This window comes from Diadema setosum, chromosome 11 (genome assembly GCF_964275005.1).
Source record: "Diadema setosum chromosome 11, eeDiaSeto1, whole genome shotgun sequence".
NCBI classification, from domain to species: Eukaryota; Metazoa; Echinodermata; class Echinoidea; order Diadematoida; family Diadematidae; genus Diadema; species Diadema setosum.
Window position 1 is genome coordinate 37605266 of NC_092695.1, and position 14952 is coordinate 37620217.

The following is a 14952-nucleotide window of genomic DNA, read 5'->3' on the forward strand; positions in this document are numbered from 1 at the left end:
ATCAAGCGTTTTTGATTGTGAGATCATGTTGTTGCCAATTTTTTACCTCCACGAAATAATCCTTATTACTCTAAAATCTCGTTCTTCAAAATAATCCCCTTAATCGAAAAAAAAAAGAAGCTACGACTATAATTTTTGAATCTTTTTAAGACAACAAAGATACCACTACCTTTGGAAATGAATGATGTTCCTAGGTGTACTGAGTTTGTACTTAGCTCTCTTGTTTATCGTCATGTAGGGTAGCCATTTTGTGTCCATTGTTATCGCGCGCCTTCGTATCTTATTATCTCTCAAAGAGATTTTCCCCAGTGACTCTCTTTGTTATCTCTACTATCTTTGACACCAAAGTAAACGCAAACTGGGCCAAATGCGCGGCCAATTGCGCGGCCAATTTTAGTCTGGCTTCCGAACCCTCTGCCTGTATCTTTCGCTATTCAGGATATTAACCCCCTCAACGTCGAAAACTAGTATAGTTTAAGGTGGTTTTGTCCTGCAAAGGATTTTTTCCTTCGGCAAAGGCCTTTGCCCGAACGGCGACTTCGTCGCCACGGAATTCATTTGGCAAAGGGTCTGAAAACCAGACAATACCAAATTGCGTTTGTTTACAAGCAGAGCGCCACTACGACAAAATATTGAAAGGTTTGAATCAAAAGCGCGGCCGAGCCCAGCAGTGTAAACGGACAAAATTGCGAGGCTCGGCCGCGCAATTGAGGCCGGACTCGGCCCCGCACTGTAAACGGGGTCTAAGTTGCTAGGGTTTTTTTTGTTTGTTTTTTTTTTTTAAGAGCTCATCTTTCATACGGTTGACTACTTTGCCGACACCAGAAACAAAAAATGTAGTCTATCATATCAACACGAAGTAAGATGAGATATTACTTAGGATGCTGAGTAATTTGTTATAAAAACAAAACAAAACAAAACAAAAGACAAAAACCCAAAACACATAAAATGTCACCTTCGCATATTATATTTGAGGTATTGAGTTGTTGGATGTACACCTTTTATGTACGGCCGTCTCAGTACAATGTATAATACGACAGTCGTCCGATGCAATAATTTCTGCGTGCATACAATTTAGTATCAGTAACACAAGGAATATTTTGCAGTTTCATTGAACAGTCCGTGTTGAAAGTGTTGTTTTTGTTTGTATTTTAAGCAAAAAGTTGAAAAGCTGAGATTCCAGTACTGATTGCCCAAAAGTCTTCTTGCATGTTACGAATCCTTGATTTCCTTGATTGTGTGTTTCATTTTGGAAAAGGGATTTTGTTAATTCTCAGACCCAGGGGATGTATTCACAGTATACATGTGCATATTATGTAATTGATTACTAGTAAACTGCAGGTGCCAAGGGGAACAATTTGATTTGCATATTACGCGCGGCAGACCGCTCCAGTGTGAACAGCGCGCCGCTGCGGCAGAGTTCAGCGGCAAACCGCTGCCGCTGCCGCAAAACCGCTCCAGTGTGAACGGCCCTTTAATCCGGTAGCTTCAATATCTGTCTCACCAATCAGCCATATTTTTAACCGCGTCTCTCCGAACCGGGAGTGTACCAAAAGATTGAAAACATGCACGAGTTACCCCCATCTTTAAAGTGTACACGTCACGAGCTAATTCCCCATATACCCAACGAGTTATACAGTTTTTTATAAGTCATGTAGCCCACGAGCAAGACACGAAATAAACAAGGCCCAGGAGCTCGACATCAATTAAAATAGGTCCATGAACTACTATACGGTCCACGCGCTAGACGCTATAGGCCTTATTTGCCTGTAGTTTCTCGCTCGTGGGCCTGTCTTACTGGAATCACGTCACGAGTCCGACACTCATACAGCCCACGAGGTCGACACTAGGCAAAAAAGCAAAAAAAAAAAAAAAAAAAAAAAAAAAAAAAAAAAAAAAGGCCAATGGTTCTGATACTAGCCAAACAAGGCCCACGGGTCCGACGCTCATCACATCACGGGGCTTAATGTACGCAGTACCAGTCTCGTGGGCCTGTTCTGGCAAGTGTCTAGCCTTTAAACAAGGCAACTCGCTCTGCGTGCCCCCGTATAGCGCGTTTACCCCACAAACCTGTTGGCCGGCGAGTGGAGCGAGCCGCCTTTATCCACTCGTTCAGGGATATGTACTTTTGTCGTTGTTGTTGCTTTATATTCTTTGACAAATTTGCGTACAAATTTGACGCAGAAAATACACACGGCACCAAGGCAAGCCTCGTTAATATTAAGTAGAATAAGAATAGTTACTTAATATTAACGAGGCTTGCCTTGGTGCCGTGTGTATTTTCTGCGTCAAATTTGTACGCAAATTTGTCAAAGAATATAAAGCAACAACAACGACAAAAGTACACATCCCTGAACGAGTGGATAAAGGCGGCTCGCTCCACTCGCCGGCCAACAGGTTTGTGGGGTAAACGCGCTATACGGGGGCACGCAGAGCGAGTCGCCTTGTTTAAAGGCTAGCAAGTGTCGGACTCATGGGCTTTTTTTTCCCTAGTGCCGGACTCATGGGTATCGTTTGCCTACTGTCGGACGCATAGGCCTTATTTGCCGAGTGTCAAGCTCATGGGCCGTATCGTGTGCTAATAAGCCAGTTCGGGGTTAGCTCATGGGATGGGCACATCGGTACAAATGACCTTTCTTCTTTCTCAGTTGATTAGGCACTCCACGAGTTTTCAAGCGAGAGAAGGTATTTCAGCTTACCCCACGCAACAATTTATGGAATTCATCAGTCATGTTCAAACAAAGAATGAACTTGCGTAGACCAGGTGACCAGCATGATCCATCAATTAGCACTTTGGAAAGCATCCATTTCATTATTTTGCATTGAATGCATCAACAATCTTTTTCTATTGATATTGTCAAATACCACTTTTGCTGTCAGGTGGATGTGCTGGCAAGCACCACTCATAATGATCACTTGAATAATCATTACATCACAGATGCTTATCTCGGTGAATAAAAAACCAACATGCTCTGCGGGTACAGATGACCTTTTTCTGCTCATGCTCAAAGTGGAACCCCGAACTGGCTTATGGGCTCGTGGGATGACCCCCATTGCACTATTACGATGTGACATACTTGTGCCATTGATAATAACAGTCTGCCACCAAAGGCTCATTACAGCGAGTGAACACCAAATCACGTGGAAACTATTAATAGAAGTACACAGTCTAAAATAAAAGGTGGGACCCACTCTTTATTAGGACCGCTTCTTTTTACTTTGTTTTTGGATGTCTCAACCATTCTAAAACCGATTTTCATCTAGTGTAATAAACTTTGACTTCATCATAGAATGGTATGCTCTGTACTATTTCTTAAGTGGTTTCTTGGTATCTCGCAAAACGTTGAAGCCCAATAATCCTCATCTCCACCAATACTATACCATCCCTTTAATTTACACAAGGATTAAAAGTCGGCTTCAAGCTGTACAGCGAGTGAACGCCAAATCAAGTGAAAACAAATTAAAGTTATACACAGAACGTGATGTTTCCTCATGATGCTCATTCGAAATACACTGTACAAGTATTTCCGCTTCCTGTTTGTGATTTCCTGCTAATCATACGCTGTATAGTTCAACAACTATGGTCATATTTCCTCTAAGTTTGAAATTGAGATTGTTTAGTTTACCTAATGACTAAAAGCCCGCTTTCAGCTGGACCGCTATTTTCGAATTGTCTATAGGCAGACAATTACGCGTATAATCACATTGCACCATCAATCGCACTAGCAGAGTACAAAACATTCAAGTTTAACTCCCTTTCCGGCTTTTAACCTTTAAAGTGCAACACCAACTGTATATCAAAAAAGTTGCCTATTCCAACAAAACTCCATTGTGACACTTGACGTTGTGCCTAATATGTGTCGTTCTATATTATTTACTATGAAAATCCCAATATTTCTTGGTCTCCCATTATTTCCTATGTCCTTTCCGTCTTCAAATCACGACCGTTAATTAAATAACATCATGCTCATCTTCAATTTGTGATTATGCTGTAAATGGAGCCAGAATTGCACGAAAGATGACGTAATATTAAGGTGGGACGAATGATCAGCAGCAAACAACCAATTAAATGACAAGGATCCATGGGGGGGGGGGGGGCTTTTCATGAAGCATTTTGTCATATATTTTTTTTATGACAATCTGTTATAAGCTACTGAAATCCTTGCATCTGATTGACTGAAAGCAAATTTGTCCGACAAGTCTGTCGGACAAAATGCTTCATGAAATGCCCCCAGGTGTTATGACAAATATCAAACAACCAATCAAATGACAAGGACCTATTTAGGTGTTGTATAAAACAGAATAGGTTAATATCTTTTCAGCATTTATCTGACTGTGACAGTAGAAACAAAACGCAGGAAATGCCCTCGCGCCTCAATAGTTCACGGGAATTCGTCATTGGGGCCTAATGTGTCGAACTCGTTGGCCTTTTTTGCTTGGTGTCAACTCATGGGGCTAGCTTGCCTTGTGTCGAACTCGTGGACTTTATGATGACTCGGCGTGGGTGTCGAGTTCGCTTGACGTGCACCCGATATCTCAGTCAAGTATCACACACACACACACACACACACACACACACCCAAACATACACAAACAGGATATATATATTAAATATCTTCTGGCAACGACCGTTGAACGTTTCATCTTCTCGCACTTATTATATATATATATATATATATATATATATATATATATATATATATATATATATATATATAAAATATCTACGTCAGGTGACTGCTTTATCTTCTCGCACTGTATATAGCATATGAATTCATATTTTATTGCTGTAAGTTCTTTTTTTACGATATGATGTATATATAATGTTTGATGGAAACTTTATTGTTAATTTGTCACATGATTCATCCATACAAGTAAAGAAATGAAATACAGTAGACTGAAACTGAAACTGATTGTGATGGTGGTGATGAAGACCATGTGAGTTGCTGTAACCCTGCTTCATGCTCTGATTGAAAATGTAACGAAAAAAAAAACTGATCTCAGATGAAGATCTGTGAGGTACGTGGTCAGAGCATGGTGCAAACTGAACACAGTGATTAAAAAAATTAAAATTAATCGAAACAGAAAAGTGAAACTCTAGTGGTTAGAATTCTGTCCAATTCCAAGCCAAATGAAGTTCGCGTGGTTGAACTCTGATAAAAACCCTGAACACACAGAAAAATCGTTTACTCGCCTAATACTGATATACATCTGTCGATAAAGAAAATAAAAATCTGTCGGTAAAGAAAATAACATCGATCATAGTAATGTGAACATCATGTTGAACTTGATCACCTCAACGTGTATGTTGATAAAGGTTGGGAAGGTGGCCCCGTTCGGACATATTCGAGAATGCCCGTGACGAATTGTGTACAGCTTTCTCATTGATCACTATTATTGTATAGAGTACACACACAGACGAAGGATCTCGATTTGAGTCGACCTTTACCTATGAGCTTGAATGCATAATTTCGTTGATGGCTGCTATATGTGGTTTTCAAAGGTACCCTGGTGAGCAGCGAATGAGTCTGGCAGTCTGGTCACCTATCTAGCCCATGAATCCCATGCTATTGTGTCTTTAAACAGAAGTGCCATAAATGACACCTCTTAAAGTGATTTTGGCCATGATTATTGTGACCGTGGGAAGGGCTAGAGTAGGCTGATATCTTTCATGATAATGATCCATTATGTTTTAAACTTCAAAAAATCTGGTGACCACTATCCATTATGTTTTAAGCAGAGGAAACTGAACCAAGTTGTACATGACATGCTGACCGACGATGAGGGTTAGTGTTTTTCTTTTTCTTTCTACCTTTTAGGCGATCAGTTTTTTTCATGACCATCCGCTTCCTTTCTGCGACAATACGGGACTGTTTTTTCTACTACAATCTATCAACTATTCCAGAAGTAAAGGAGGCGTAAAAATGTCGTGTTAATTTGATGATTACATCATTAACATGATTTATTGGTAGCAGAGATGTCTATGATCTGAAAATTAAACAATCTGCTTTCATTTTTGTCTCTCCATGAGCGTTACTCGTTTTATACTTTTGCCTTCAAAGACATCACTTATTTATGTCTACATCTTTATCGTGGTCTTTCTGAGATTATCATCTAACGTTTCTCATGTGTGTGTGCCTGTGTGTGCGTATGTTTATGTGTGTCCATGTTTGTGTTTGTATTTGTTTTGTGTGTGTGTGTGTGTGTTCGCGCGCGCGCGTTCTGTGTCTATATTAATAAATGTTCCGTTTACTCTCTCTGTTCAGATTTCTCTCTCTCTCTTATTTTCTCTCTCTCTTAGACTCTTGAGGGCTTGCATCTACAAAGATATCATTTATTTCTCATAGGTTCCTCACAAGAAAACAATAACCACAAGTTGTGAAGTAATTTCGAATATATTCATACTCTGAATTGCTCTATGTTATTTTCAACCTTTCATTACGAGCAGTTGTTTCATTACACAATATCATAATGACAAGGTGTTCAAGCTATACAAGAGCAGCTGATTCTTTGAATGTGGTACCACTTAAACCGAATGTAGAGTGTTTTAAAAGCTGCTTTAGATATGCAGGGGGAAAGGTATGGAAGTCACTACCAAATGTTTTAAAGAAATCAAAAGTTATATAAGAAAATGTATCTTCACTGATTTTATCAAACGCCCTGTTTTTACATAATATGTATCATATTAATGTTTTTTTTTGTCACACTGTATTACCAAAACTTGCCTTGTGCAAAGTATGTGTGCGTGAGTCCTTGAATGTGTGTTATGGGTATACAAGCATTCAACTGTTTAGGTTTAATGGGCATGACTGCCAGATTGCATGTAATCTATTTATTAGTGTAGATTTTTACATGGAATTTCTATCTGCTTTTTATGATCGTGGGCTTGTTGATTCAAGTCCTTACTGGCAGAGTTTTTAAATTCCTTTTGTACACCAAATGGTTTGATTGAGTATATATAATCTTGCATCATTTTATTCGCTGTTTTAATATATCCTTTTATCATACAGTATTCTGGTTACTACTGATTTCAACTAGACGTATTGCTCCTTTCAGCTCTGATTGCCTGTTTGTAGTGGTTTTTATGCTTATTATGTAACATGATTTTTATATTTATATAGTTGGATTGTACAGGACCTTGATGTAAAACAGCATTCACTTGCTGATCTTGTTATCCTGTCAAAATATGTTGAAATAGAATAAAATAAAATAAACATGTTTCTGACGTTAGTACGGAAATTCGTGGGCCTGATTTTTGACAAGAACACAGTATGTCAAGATTCATTAATACAAAAGGTGGAGAAAAGCATATACACAAACATACACATACACACCGACCTACGATACGCATACTCTATAATCTATGTCTATCTATCTATGTCTATTCATATACCCATCTCTATCTCTCTCTATTCATATTTCTATCTAGATGTCTACTTATTTTGTTCATTTCATTTCATAATTACACAAAATCAGTACCACATAGTAATGAAGGAAAATACTGTGAACTGAAATATACTAGATGTTGTGCCTTCTATTACAACTACTGAGTTTCAAAAAGAGTATTTCTCATTACTTATATTATCGTTGACTGCAATGTCATATTTAACACTTTGCGAACACATGTTTAACAATCTAGAAATGATAAGAAGTTGTATCATGCATTTTTTTTTTTTTGCATAGTAATAATTTCTTTGCATTCTGTTATTAGTAATCCTCTTAAACCGTGTTTGAATGTGCTTTACTGCGTGGAAATCTGAACCTAAAGCACACAAGAAACATGAAGTGATAATGTATACTACTTGAGAGTTCGGCAGTTTTGTTCAATATCTAAACTTTGATGTTATCAGTACTGGATGAGCTTCTTTTCCACAGACCCCTCGCTACGGGCCAGCTGATGTGGTTGCCGATTACCTTGCGAAGACGCAGCGGGCAAATGCATCTCAACGGTATCTTCAAGCAGGCAAAGATGGCAGCTAGAAGGCCCCTGTGATATCGTCGCACCACGCAGAATTTTAGAACGCGATAGGAGAGGTAGACGAGGAGGAGAAGGAAGGCGTAGACGTCGAGCGAGTACACCTGCCATATGTAGAGGTCGGTGCGCGACGAGCGGAGGTAGTCGCCGCCGTACTTCAGCACGTGCTCGATCCAGAACGCCGCCCGCTCGAGCGGCGGTTGAGGGTGAGCCTTGAAGATGGCCGACACTCGCTGAGTATTCTCCCGATAGCTATACACAATGGATGAAATGATTAATGTGGGGATTGGTAGATAAAGAGAAATCGACAAGTCAAGATGGAAAGGAAGAAAATCCATAAATTGATGCATTAAATAAGACATGTTGATAAATGTTAAAGCAATCTATAGCTTTGGATGTTTATAACCATAATTTTATTCAATCCATTTTGATTGGTTTTTCATAACCCTATATAGTCCATTCAAGGCGGGGGATATTCGTTTACACTGACTGTTTGATATCTGTATTTACATTTTAGAAAATATGGAGGCCTACACAAAATCAAAGAAAATTACACGCAATAAAAATCATTGCCTTTTCAAAGCCCAGTATTGTAAATTTACCCATATATGTATAACGTGCATTCATAAGGAGACGAGGTGGAAATCTGCCAACAGAAACTAAAGTGAAGTGATTATCACGAGACAGTGAAACCAGCTGTGTTTAAATCAGCGCCCATCAATCATGTCGTCTATAGATAAAAACCATGGAGGTTAACGCTTTGTTTTGCTTCTTTCCTTTTTTTTTTTTGCCCCAGCATTGAATTTGCTCCATGTGGCAAATACAACTTAAAAAGTCGCGTCTACTCTACAAACGCTTCACTCTATTTCCTTCTTTTCCTCTTCATTGTGTGTGTATATCGTTGGCATTTTCGATATGTTATATATTGTAAGTTGTGACAATCCGTAGTCTTGTGGCTTTTACTCTTGGACCTTTCTGCACCAAGTATAATGAGCTTTTATACGTCCCCATTATAAACCTCTTTACACTGTTACTTGAAACTGCGATGTTGTGATGTTTTTAATGTGGAGCTAAAATGAAGTGGAGCGTTTCTGATCATTGCGATGTCCTTCATCGTACTTGCAATTATGCCATTGAAGACGGTTGCTTTGTTTTGTGCACGTGCAATGTGCAAGGTTCAGTATGTATACTTTAAAATTGTGGTAACTTGGTAGCGATGCCCTCACACATCAAATGAACGATTTATAGCTACTTAAAAGCGAATGGCCATATCACATAACACAATTCTCTCCTAATCCAACTTTCAAACTATTTACTACTGTATACATACGTTATTAGGTCCCTAATTTAAAGGCATAACCGATCTATTGCATGTCCATTCTTCTATTTCCAAATGCATGAAGTACATCAAATACAACATTGAAACATCAAGACTTTAGTAAGGACTAAAATCCCTTTTCTGATGGAATTCGTTGTTGATTCGATGGTGGAAATTAGACAATATTATAGATAAAATTTCATGGTATCTGCTCCGAGTGTTTGACATGCCATCTGGTTTTTTGTCACATGTAACGTACACGAGCTTTTGATTATTCGGCAGAAATTAGTTGAAGGAGACCTCCGGATGATTTTCAGATTTTTACATTTGAACAACTATAAATTAGTTATACTGAGGACAGAGTTTCAGAATTTGTGATAATTAAGATGAAGAATAATATTTTTAAAATTTAGAACAAATTGCAATGAACAAGGATGTTGACATGGCAGAGTCACCATAACAATGCATGAGTTGGGGCTCAAGAAAGCAGAACAAAAGAAGAAGGCATGCATAGATTATACACAGGTGAACTCGCAAGCAAGCGGTATTATCAATGGAATTACACTGCTACATTTCTGAAATATGTGAACCTCCTATGTCATCATCCTTGTTCAGTGTGATTTGTTTAAGGTTTTTCAAAGTATTGTTTCTCTGCTCAAGAACCACAATAAATTCCACAAATCTATACATGGAGTTGTCGACTTATGTACTACATTATGTGAAATTATGAAAATCGTCTGGAATGTCCCCTTAAAGTCTAATGTCATGGTTATTTACGCACGAACGGTGCATCATGACGAACACATAATTATACAAGTAAATTTGGAATCCATAAACACTTTGCGACGTCAATGGTACACTGCCTTCGGACCAGGATTTAAAAACTATGTCATGTATGTATAGGGTATTTGATCTGTATTTGAGGGTACATTGTAGGCACATATTTCGGTCACTCAAAAAGGACAAGCAAAGTAGTCATTTTATTTAATATATTTATGTCAGTAGTCATTATATGGCATCACCTTTATCTCAATTGCATAAGTGATTATTGACTGATGATAAGAATTTTTCGTGAAAACAGATTGATAAACAGCTTCCGGTCAACCACGTGTCTGAATTGGGGTCACATGAAAGACAAAATGTTTACGGTTCTGTGTGGTTCGTTTTGCAATCATATCACCATTACAAATAACGTAGTTCGTTTTGATTTGCATGATTTTACCATTTTATTTTATTCTGAATGCATACCATGATGTTTGTATATTCTATGTTACATGTACTTTGTTTCTTCCTGATCAGGCCACTCTGAACAAAGATTCGCAATAAAGAAAAAAAAAGAAATGAATATTAATACCAACTTGACCTTGATGTGTATATTTCGTATTAAAGCATAATATTTTGCTCACCGCGGATCTGTTATTACTTGGTGTATGGCGACAGTCAGATCTACGATGGTGAAGGAGAAGAAGTCGACGACGACGCCCATCCCGCGATCGACCACGCGCGCGGCCACGTCGGGGTGATCGTAGATCAGCGGCATGACCACCATTGGGACACCGTGGTAGAGGGCTTCGTACATGCCGTTGTTGCCGCCGTGAAAGACAAGCGCCTTTAGACTTGAGTGTCCTTTAATATAATTCACATCACACAACATCAGCACAATGCTATTTGTTTCTTTTTCCTCATTTTTTCTGCGTTTATAATATCCATTTCACATTATACAATACACAAAGCAATACATAAATCATACACGTGAATCAAACAAAGATTACAAAATGGATGGATTGTCCATTTCAGATTCATTATTATGATTATTCTACTCTTCCGTGCATGGGGTCCAATAATTTAATCATACATGCTAAAAGATATATAAAAAAAAAGGATAAATAGTACAGGCGCGGCGGTACGGTGCAATTAACTCGCCAAAGGCATATGAACTCGAAGCCTCATTTGCATAAAGTAAACAGTTTGTGTACGCAAAACCGCTGGAGAAGTGTTGCAGGACAATCACAATATCTCACCTCAGAAGCCATCGAATGATAAAATCTATACAGCAAATTGAAGAAGAAACTGTTATGTAGCTCGCAATGTTAGTTATTTTGGGTCTTATTGAGGATAAACCTGTGAAAATAACGTCGAAACTTAGCTTCCAAAACAGAAAATTTGGTCTCTAAACAAGTGTTATTTTGCAACTGATGACAAATTGACCTACATCGACGTAAATAAGCACTGAATTGATCAGTGCTTTAGTAGTAGCCATGATAAAAAAATCATAGGCGAACATACTCGAGCAGTATTCGAACCTACGACCTCCTGATCACCGGACAGGCGTCATCTCCACTAGATCACCGAGCTTTCGCCCGACAGCAAGTGTTGGTTCTAATCCTTATAGCATGTAGGGCAATATGTCAATCAGTTGCAATGAAAACATCTCGACGGAAGAATTTCACGAATTTGAATAATTACGCAGTACCCCCTGCATGCTATAAAGATTAGAACCAACACTTGCTGTCGGGCGAAAGCTCGTTGGTCTAGTGGAGGTGACGCCTGTCCGGTGATCAGGAGGTCGTAGGTTCGAATCCTGCTCGAGTATGTACGCCCATGATTTTTATCATGGCTACTACTAAAAACACTGATCAATTCAGTGCTTATTTACGTCGATGTAGGGCAATTTGTCAATCGGTTGCAATGAAAACATCTCGACGGAAGAATTTCATGAATTTGAAGAAGTGTTATTTTCTCACATTTTCCTTCATTGCCCAGAAATGAAACTTCGGTATATGACTATGGTAGTATATCCATGCTGTGTTCATAAAATCTTTTCTGTTATCATTTGGCGCACGGTTATGTCGGGAAAAAAAATCGAGATCACTGTCACTTGTGACCCACGTAAAATCCATAGCGTAAGCAGTACGCAGTCCAATGTATTGGAAGCACATTGAAAGGTTCGTCTCTCGCCCACTCACTACCCTGTGGACCGAAAACCGAACCCTGTGGCCGTGCGCCGAACCTGACACCGCTGATTGGCTAAGCGTGCGCTGACCAGTAGAGAACGCATGCGCATGAGGATGATCTAGTTGTGCATGTCCAGTGTTTTCTCTTAAATTCTGTTGTCTTTTTGCTCTTATTTTCACCTAACTACTAATTGCGCAAACACGAAACTTCGCAGGTAGTGAGTCTGGTGTATACAGACTAGCAATATGTCAATCAAATGCATATTCATACCGGCGCAGACGTCGGGAAAAAAAATCGTAACCCTTTCCCACGTACGGTCGACTCAAACAGAAAAATACACATATCTCGAAAGATACAACAGCATTTTCGTCCACAAATCATATGACGAATGATGTATCCATATTAGATATATGTGTGAAGTTTCGAGGGATTTGGTGGTAAAATAAGGAAGATACGAGGGTATAACTTTCGAGATTTTTTGCCCTTCGCTCCGCAGTGCTTCGATGACCGTTACGAATTCAAAAGCTTTGGCCTCATCGCCGGGCCGCGATTTTTTTTTCCCCGTAACCCTAAGGCGTCGAAATTGCCAATTGTGTCACTTGGGCAAAGACTATCAATGTACAAGTTGGTTTTTGTACGCATGCGCGTGGACTTCGTTAGACGTACTGTCATGGTCGTCTGCTAATCACAGAATCAGATTCGAATATGAGAATGGCACGCCGCCTTTCAAACATAACAACGGGGTTGTGTGTGTGTGCGTGTGTGTGTGTTTCCACTTCACATAATACTTAATCGGTGCCATCGCCATCGCGTTCGGCTTTGCAATCTGCTGACACTACTGGTATTCCTGTGGTTTTGTTCACCGTCTGCTGACACCACTGGCCCATGTTTACAATGAAATTAATTTGACCCTTCTTTCTTCATACACTTACGCAAACATGTATACCCACACACAATAATCAATATACAAAATGGAGTAGAGAGTATCGTAACTGTGGGTGGATGATTTGTCATGTTTAACTAAAAATGTAACACTCGAATAAAGAATGGAGTCTGCCAGGGGCCCGAACTGGTGCTGGTGGATTGAGCGGCGGTCCGGCTGGCGTGTTCGCGGGCTTATCGGCGGTTTGCTTGGGACATCTCTCGTAATCCTACATTATTTTGTTTTAAGATGATTTGTGAAAATGGGTGACAACTGCTATTTGTGAAATACTTGGTATGGCTGCTTTTTTTGTTTTGTTTTGTTTTGTTTTGTTTTATTTTTATTTTTATTTTTATTTTTTGCTTTGATTGTTTTAATGTTATGTATGATTTGTTTTTGAAAATCAATAAAAAAAAAGAAATTAATTTGAACAAAAATAAGCAGCTGAATTCTTCTCTCTTGTGCTTCTAAATCATAAAACAGCTAGGTGCACTTCTCGTCGAACTTTGAAAGATATTTGGTAAAGGTTTCAAAACAAAACCACAGGAATACCAGTAGTGTCAGCAGACGGTTAACAAAAACCACAGGAGTACCATTAGTGTCAGCAGACCGCAAAGCCGAACGCGATAGGGTTACGGGGGAAAATCGAGCGCAGGACAGGCAGCTTTTGAAGGGGTTCGGTTTTTGCCTAGAACAGCTATATGTGCACTTCTTGTCGAACTTTGAAAGATATTTGGTAAAGGTTTCAAAACAAAACCACAGGAATGCGATTTTTTCCCCGTAACCCTAACGCGTCGAAATTGCCAATTGTGTCACTTGAGCAAAGACTATCAATGTACAAGTTGGTTTTTGTACGCATACGTGTGGACATTTCACATTATACAATACACAAAGCAATACATAAATCATACACGTGAATCAAACAAAGATTACAAAATGGATGGATTGTCCATTTCAGATTCATTATTATGATTATTCTACTCTTCCGTGCATGGGGTCCAATAATTTAATCATACATGCTAAAAGATATAAAAAAAAAGGGATAAATAGTACAGGCGCGGCGGTACGATGCAATTAACTCGCCAAAGGCATATGAACTCGAAGCCTCATTTGCATAAAGTAAACAGTTTGTGTACGCAAAACCGCTGGAGAAGTGTTGCAGGACAATCACAATATCTCACCTCAGAAGCCATCGAATGATAAAATCTATACAGCAAATTGAAGAAGAAACTGTTATGTAGCTCGCAATGTTAGTTATTTTGGGTCTTATTGAGGATAAACCTGTGAAAATAACGTCGAAACTTAGCTTCCAAAACAGAAAATTTGGTCTCTAAACAAGTGTTATTTTGCAACTGATGACAAATTGACCTACATCGACGTAAATAAGCACTGAATTGATCAGTGCTTTAGTAGTAGCCATGATAAAAAAATCATAGGCGAACATACTCGAGCAGTATTCGAACCTACGACCTCCTGATCACCGGACAGGCGTCATCTCCACTAGATCACCGAGCTTTCGCCCGACAGCAAGTGTTGGTTCTAATCCTTATAGCATGTAGGGCAATATGTCAATCAGTTGCAATGAAAACATCTCGACGGAAGAATTTCACGAATTTGAATAATTACGCAGTACCCCCTGCATGCTATAAGGATTAGAACCAACACTTGCTGTCGGGCGAAAGCTCGTTGGTCTAGTGGAGGTGACGCCTGTCCGGTGATCAGGAGGTCGTAGGTTCGAATCCTGCTCGAGTATGTACGCCCATGATTTTTATCATGGCTACT

General features: G+C 39.2%; 3 protein-coding genes across 3 annotated transcripts in view; 1 reads left to right on the forward strand and 2 right to left on the reverse strand.

Annotated features, from left to right (window-relative positions):
* Nucleotides 1-14952, reverse strand: part of LOC140235513 (microsomal glutathione S-transferase 2-like) — a 245675-nt gene that overhangs the window by 123679 nt on the left and 107044 nt on the right. The window lies entirely within an intron of this gene.
* LOC140235475 (UDP-glucuronosyltransferase 2C1-like) overlaps nucleotides 1-14952 on the forward strand; it is a 214040-nt gene that overhangs the window by 39341 nt on the left and 159747 nt on the right. The gene's annotated exons all lie outside the window — the stretch shown is intronic.
* Nucleotides 7831-14952, reverse strand: part of LOC140234890 (UDP-glucuronosyltransferase 2C1-like) — a 146313-nt gene continuing 139191 nt past the window's right edge. The window contains exons 4-5 of the mRNA XM_072314932.1: nucleotides 10700-10919; nucleotides 7831-8227 (exon numbers count right to left, since the gene is read on the reverse strand). Coding sequence (XP_072171033.1) covers nucleotides 7831-8227; nucleotides 10700-10919 — 617 coding nt within the window. The remainder of the gene's footprint in view (nucleotides 8228-10699; nucleotides 10920-14952) is intronic.